Source organism: Erigeron canadensis, chromosome 5, assembly GCF_010389155.1.
Source record: "Erigeron canadensis isolate Cc75 chromosome 5, C_canadensis_v1, whole genome shotgun sequence".
Taxonomy (NCBI): Eukaryota; Viridiplantae; Streptophyta; class Magnoliopsida; order Asterales; family Asteraceae; genus Erigeron; species Erigeron canadensis.
Window position 1 is genome coordinate 37239649 of NC_057765.1, and position 7773 is coordinate 37247421.

At 32.5% G+C, this 7773-nt stretch overlaps 1 protein-coding gene across 1 annotated transcript; it reads right to left on the bottom strand.

The window, feature by feature from the left end:
• Positions 1–1548: 1548 nt before the first annotated feature.
• On the bottom strand, positions 1549–4681 carry LOC122599888 (abscisic acid 8'-hydroxylase CYP707A2-like). The gene is made up of 7 exons (XM_043772493.1): positions 4483–4681; positions 3947–4265; positions 3424–3813; positions 3059–3233; positions 2562–2668; positions 2170–2288; positions 1549–1994 (listed from the first exon to the last, which is right to left on the bottom strand). The coding sequence occupies exons 1-7, from the start codon at positions 4665–4667 to the stop codon at positions 1904–1906; spliced, it is 1386 nt and encodes a 461-aa protein (XP_043628428.1). The 5' UTR covers positions 4668–4681; the 3' UTR covers positions 1549–1903.
• Positions 4682–7773: the final 3092 nt, after the last annotated feature.

Sequence of the window (7773 nt, forward strand, 5' to 3'; positions counted from 1 at the left end):
ATTTTTTTCGATTTTGACGGATCCATGTGTTAAACACTTAAATAATGATAATTAGTTATGCACTATGTCAGTTTTATGGACTTTTAATGCATTAAAATGTAATTTTTAAGTGTTCTCATTTGTTCTCATTTTAAGTTGGTTCTCATTTGATTGTCACCCTATATATATATATATATATATATATTTAAATGGATTCAGTTGCATCCATCGATATAAAAGTGGCCGTCTTTGGTTTGGACAGTAAAATTGGCGGTCTTTTGCCCCACGTACGATGTAGATTTCTAGTAAAAAGTTGGGTTCATGTGTACGATCGAGAACGGAATAGGTTAATTATGTGACGAGAACTACGAATAGATGTGTATCATAAAATACTTAGATGAAAAATGCTATATATATATGCATCTTTTTGGAACTAATTATTAAATTAACACATCAATGATCGATGCTTTTAGCAACACATATGATCCCCATGATTAGCAACTTCAACTCGCGTATCAAAGTTTTTAGCGTAGCTTGGAGACATATATCCCAAAGTTTCGTGATGATGTGTGTTAAAAAAACAATGAATAGTGTGCGTCGTCGCTATTTCCTTTGTTATTCTTGGTTGATCAAGTCGCTAATTATGTCATTTTTGAAATGAATATTGTTATATGACATATATTGATATTTATGTTGTTCCCGAGTAACATCCTAGCATCGCTATCTTTGTCGCAAAAGTACGCCATTCGCATTTTCCACGTTACATATAGTTTTCATAATAATTTGACAACACAATTTATGAATAATGAGTAAAAACTTCTAGTACTATACATATATATGAGTAAAAAGTTCTAACACTACACACAACCCACAAAATATATATATATATATATATATAACACCTCATAATCTTAACCGTATAATGGCGAAAATGAATTCGAAACGGGAGATTTTCTTATATATCTGAATTGATTCGCACAAAATTTGTTTTGTGACTAACCTAAACGAGTATAAGTTGAATTCGAGCTTTAACTCTTGACTCGTTGAGCTTGAAATTCGAATGTATAATTCGATTAAGCCCGAGATTCTAAACTTGTTTATATAGTGACATATTTAGGATTAAAATTTCACGCATTTTCAATTATTATTCGACCACTTTAAATGTCATTTTGCTTAAATTTTTCTAATTTAACAATCTATGGGCCTATGTTAACATTACATAGAACTGCCCTTGAGCTTATATGCGTAAAACACACACAATCGTACAAGCCGATCTCTAAAATAACATAGTCTATGGGCCTATGTTAACATTAACTCGTTTATTTAGTTGACGTACGAGCCGATCTCGAGCTGGACATGATGAACTCTTTAATACATCATTGTCCAATCTCTAAAAATAAAGTTCGACACAAGGCCAAGCTCAAGCTTTTAAAGTTTAAACTAGTTGAGCTCGAGTAACTTGAAGATCGGACACGATTTGACTTGTTTATATATTACCTAATCAGCAGAACAGTGTAGTATATACTTTGTTGTTAATAAAATTAAAAAAAAAATCGAAGTGAAAGCATATAACTCAAAACCAAAAAATAATGGATAAAAATTTAATTATAAATGCCTTGCGGACTTTGTACAAGAAAAGTCAATGAAAAGCTCAATTTTCTCATCACACCCTCGATAAATAGTACCTAACACCCCCCCAACTTTTTATTTATTACAAAATCACCCCCAATAAACCTATCGTTTTTACTTGTGAGTTAAGGAGACTTCTCTATATACAACTTGACGTCTATTTAGTCTCGTTTTACCTTGAAAATGCACAAATTCTCTGTGTCTTTCATGGCTTGGTTTCAGTGTTTGTACTTTGACTAAATAGTAAATACGGAGTAGTTAAACTATTGTTGAGCGTTGACTTTCTCTTTAGATATTACTTAAGAGAGAGTTTGATGGGCAACCCATTTTGTGGAAGCGCAAATGGTGCATATTGAATCCCATTTTGTGGCCCAACCAATGACCACCTGCATAAATCATAAATTTTTGTCAAACATTTCGTAATTGACTAGTCGAGTTATATTATAATTCTACACCTAATATTTGAGCTCAGTTCTGAACTCGAATGGTTCATAAAATGTGAGGATAAAATATATAAGGTTGTGAATAATGGTTGAAATGGTAAAGATCTAGTGAACAAACCTGTACTTTGTGGTCAAGTGATGTAGTAGTACTAATATCTCCAGCTTGGCTAATTCATTCCCTGGACATGAGTGGATCCCACTGCCAAATGGCATAAATGTATTGGCTTTTGGTGCAACCTGTCAATATTTTACTCTTTCAGTGCCCACTCCCATATACAGTACTATAAAAGATCCCACCCATATTAATATAAAAGATCCCACCATCCCTATATATTTATGAAGATTTCACGTCGATTACGAATAAGTAAATGTTTTACATAAAAAATAATTATTATGTTAAAAATAATTTTCAAATTAGCATGTATAACATTTTATAGTGTCAACAAACTTATTTATTAATAAATAAATAAGACAAAATCAACACATTAGTTTACTAGCTTGTATTTTTACCTGGAATCTTGAAGGATCAAATTTCTCTGGATCAGTGAAATTATCTGCACTGTGGTGAATGTTTCTGAACAATGGCAATACTTTCCATCCTTTAGGAATAAGGTACCCTGAATCACAAATTTTTAAAAGAACATATTAGCCTTTCTTCCACACCAATAAATAAATAACCAATTCATACTATAAAGAAAACAACCAAGTCAAACAAGAAAAGTTCTGAAAATATGTATGTTAAAAGTTGATTTGTTGGAATTTGGAACTGTTATTTTTTATATAAAAAAACTTTTGTTACGTACATCTTATATGTTTTGTGGTAGAGACATGCATTATATTTGACTTACTAGGATACCTTTGCTAGATATCCATCACATGTTTCTAGCTAACTCAAAATATCTAAAATGAAATTATTGTCATATTCTGATATTCGTAACTTATGGTTGGTTAAAACAAACTACTATTTATGGTAAGTTAAAAAAATAAAGTTAAAAATGAAAACCAACCTTCAAATTCAACATCTTCAACAGCTTCTCTAAAGGTAAAAGATAAGATAGAAGCAACTCTCAATGTCTCTTGAATGACTCTTGAAGTAATAGGCATCTTCTTGGTATCTCCCCAACTCAAATTCTTGTCTTCATTTCCCTTATCTTGACCCCTCTTTATTGCTTCTTGCTCCTCCTATTTAATTGATGAATTTAATCAAATACATTATCTACTTATTTCTTCCTCATATCTTGTCTTTGGAGTATTGTTAATATTGATTTACTATCTACTTGTTTCAAAAAGAATTAAATAAACTATCCGGGTTTATTTTGAAGTGTTTATCTGATTATTGAAAAGTAAATACTTTTGAAAGAAAGTTTCTTACGGTGACCGCTTGTAGAACAACCGGATTTTCAGCCAAGTACTTGATGATCCAGGTTAATACACTAGCCGTAGTGTCTCTAGCTGCGAAAATAACGCCTATTATATTATCCGCGATTTGTTCATCAGTGAGTCCTTCCTTGTCTTCCATGAAAGAACCCAATAAGTCATTGTGTGGTTCGTTATCCCTTTCCCGTCTACTAGACAAAACTTTTGCCAAGATCTGGGCTAGCTCTTTTCTAGCTTTCATTGATTTGTTAAATAAAGTTCCTGGAAGATTAATTGGCATTGAATTATAGCCTTTTTCAAGTGTGTAATAACACCTTTTCAAATCTTCTGTGTTCACCTCTTCATCCTTTCCCAATATAGAAAGCAATGCAACATTGAATGTAAACTGAAACCAAAAATACAAGCCCAATTAGAAGGAAAAAAAAGTGTGTGTTCATTTCTTGAAAACAGAGAAAAACAGGGGGAAACAGAGTACCTCCCCTGTTTTGGGCTCTTTAAAATGGGTTTTCTTGACTTACAATTTTCATTTCTTGGAAAGTGTTGATCAAATTGTTCTCCCATGAGTGAAGAGCTTCAATTGCAATGGATTCGATATCGGGAACAATGTGTTTGATTGATTCGGGCGTGAATGCTCTGAGAACAAGACGTCTTAATTTGAAATGGTAATCACCTTGGTGAAAGAAAATGGCTTGTTTACCAATCATTCTTTCTTTGCTAGCTGGAAATGTAGGCTTGAAAAGATGCGATTTCGTTACCAAAACAAGTTTAGCAGCGGCCGGGCTTGAAATCATCACACATTTACATCCTAGTATGTGGGATTTGAAAATTGAACCATACCTACAAAACCAAAATTCAAGAATTTGCTTTGTTAACTTTTTTTTTATTTAATTATTTGTACGGAAAAAAGAACAGCACACACACACGTGTCTAATAAAAGTTCGAACCCACAACCTGTAAATTGATGAGTCAGCTCTTTGGGCTATGCCCGTTTTACTAGTTAATGAACAAATTAACTTTAATGTTGGAAGTTAATTAATTGGTAACAAGTACTCACTTTTTAACTTTGGAGGTGAAGAAAACATTAGGATTTTGAGAGTATAGTTCAAAAGTTTCACCAATATAAGGCCAACCAAGGGTGCCTGGAGGGAGAGGAAGCGTTTTCCGTCCGTTGGCCGTGGTGGCGAAGACAAATAAACATGACACAACCACAAATAAGATGGAAATGGTGATAAATTCCATGGTTTTGGTGGTAAGTAAGGAGTTGGAGTGATGTGAAGAAATGAAGGAAGGGAGAGAGGGGGTATGTATAGTTTAAGGAAGGTGGGGTGGGGTGGGGTTGAGGGTACACTATTACAGCTAGATACTCACATACGGAATTCTAACTCCAGGTCATCTAACACTATTGTATGTATAATTGTATATAATGTATGTATATGTATAGTTTATGAGACATAATGTTTGTGGGATACATGGTTTTCTGTGGGACTGTATTTGTTATTCTATATCAGAATATATTAGAAACACATAATGAGTAACATGATCATGTCATTGTCATGTATAGGAATATTAATATCCCCAAGCTCCTCTTTAGGTTTTCATCTACTGTCCTTTTTTTGTACCTCTTGATTTCGGTTTAGGGAATGTATAATAACAACACTAGCTACCAAATCATATCTTTTATAAGGTATGGAAAAGATAAGATATAGACAGCTTTACTTCTAATTTAAAGGCGTCGTGAACCAAGAATGAAATGAATGAGCAATGTTTTGAAGATATGATGGATGATATGACTCCGAATTACTTGACATTGAACTCGAAGTCCATGATCAACTGATATAGATAAATTAGGACCAAGATGAAAATGATATACTCTATGCTTTATATGATTTTGCGTATAATATAAGGTTGTACGGTGCTTATTTTTTGTTGGCACAATATCGGGCCATTTTGTTCGGGAATGACCTAGGCCTAGGCCTGCAAATCTCTAGATTTTGCATATACGTGTTCACTTAATTTGAGACATCCATTTGAAATACAATATCAATCAAAAATCCAATATGTTAATAACCACCAAATATTTGGTATACATAATTATCCATTTGTCGTGTTGAACTCATAAAAAAGCATATAAATGTTAGTTAGTATAGGGTCGTTACTCGTTTGTTTGGTCTACATAATTAAATATCCTCCATCCTACGTTAATACTAGCTTTAGACACATTCAAACAAAAATATAAAGTTTCAATAATACTAGGTTGAGTTTTTTTGGTTACATACATGTCATTGGTGTCCGTTAACGTGGTGGTCCAATGTCGAACTCCCACCACCTCGTGGTGTTAGTTGTTTATAAGAACACACAACAACATCGTTAATTTTGTAACAACTTTACAATTAACCAAAAGCTTAATTCATATGATTTACGAAATGTTCAGTATATATCAACACGATCCTTGTAGTAACCTAGTGTTAATGGACATGTAACATAAAACAGGAAGTCATTAATTCAAAACTCGTCTTATACTCTCATGTCTCTTTTGATCATAATTTCACGTAATTTAACTTCTCTTGTGTTGATTGGAAGACCAGTCTACGAAAATCAATAATATATCGTTATCTATAATTCCATATGTGTCAATGTAATCCATAATGTCATACTATATTTTATTGCATAATTATAAACGTTAACGACGTTTAATTTTTAGTAGAGACTTGATTCAATGTCACAAAACACTATAGATTGCACTTCCATTTTCATTTGAAGGATAAGTAATTCCATTTTCATTTAAACGATAAATAGTTAGTGCAGCACGTGTCAGTTACAAGGTGTTGTGGGCTGAGAGGCCTTGAAGAGGGCTGGGTTGACCATTTATAGCCCAATATATGTTATGAGACAGGGTGTCATACTGTCATGTCATGTTCCGTACCACCATAGCCCAATATATCTTTACCAAGAATTTTACACTTTGTAACCATTACTTTCTAAAATAACACGATTGGATCCTTGAGTTATTTTATTTTCTCTAAGTTGTGTTTCAAATTTTGATTTTTTTCTTTAATTTTTTTTTTTAACTAAAGAGTAAAGATTACGTAAAAGTGATGTAGATTTTTCGTTTCGTATTAATCAGTTAATAATCATATTATCTAAAACTGATAGATTTATTTGGATGACAATCGATTATGCATAAACTTTATATTTGCATTTTGGCCAACCTTCTGTCGTATAAAGTTTAGCTTTTGTTATTTTAAAGGAGCATCGAATATTATTACCCGTTTTTTCGTCATAACATGTTTCGGTGTGTTCTCGACTAATGTTCAACGTCAAATAAAATGCGACCAACCTTAGATACGAAGCAGTGATATATAAGATAGATCGAATGTTATCAGAATATAAGACTAAAGGAATGTTTACCCATTTTATTCCAGCCGAGTTTTTCGTGGTTCAAAATGATAACTTTAATTCTCTGGAATAATGTCTCCATCACTTGTACATTGAGATCAATAGATTCACATATTTTCATGACATTTGTCAAGATTTTGATGCTTTGTGTTATATCAGACACTTGTCTTTAACTCAAAAAGTCCCTTTTTAAGTGTACTTTTTACCCTTATAATGTTGTGGCAACGAGTGCGTATATATAAAATTTAGAGAAAGGGCTGTATTTAACGTGTATAAAAACACTTGTACCTTCTATATTAAAAGTCTACCCCCTGATTTTCATGGTAAATGTACAAATAATTCATGCACCTTAAATACAGCCCTAAAGGCTGTATTTAGCAAACTCCTAAAATTTAAACCAAAATTGTACGTATACAAGTAGAAGTTTTCCTTTGATTAAGCTTACTTGTCCTTTTAAGATTTACTAGTCTGGTGTCTGCGCGTTGCAGCAGAAAAAAAGCAGTTGGTAAATGTGGCAATTCGTGGATATGACCAATTACGGCGGCGACAGCTCCGTTATGTGTTTTTTAGGATGTGTATGTTTTTGTTTGTGAATATGTGTTTCTATGATGTGTGGGTTTTTTGTTTGAGTAGAATGGTAATTTTAAAACTTCAGAAATAAGGTGAGGGTATTTTGAAAAAAAAAATATATGTTTAATGTCTTAATGTTATTCTGTTTATAAAGGGTATAGATATAGATTGTTTGTTTTTTTTAACCGACTAAGAGGTCACATTGTTTTTTAACCGACATACTTTCGACTTTTACTTCTAAACTACCTAAATATCTAGGATAAAATCCAGGCTTTTTAAAAATACCTCATATATTCTTCTTTACCTTAATTATAAATCTCAAGATAAAATCCGGAAATGCCTCAGATTATTTTCATAAATGTGATAAGTAAAATTCGAA

Coding starts and splice junctions, on each gene's coding strand:
- LOC122599888 (XM_043772493.1), bottom strand. CDS start 4,667: ATGGAATTTATCACCATTTCCATCTTATTTGTGGTTGTGTCATGTTTA. Junction 3,814..3,946: donor CTTTCCAAGAAATGAAAATT/GTAAGTCAAGAA, acceptor TTTTGGTTTCAG/TTTACATTCAATGTTGCATT. Junction 2,289..2,561: donor TTGATCCTTCAAGATTCCAG/GTAAAAATACAA, acceptor AAATATTGACAG/GTTGCACCAAAAGCCAATAC.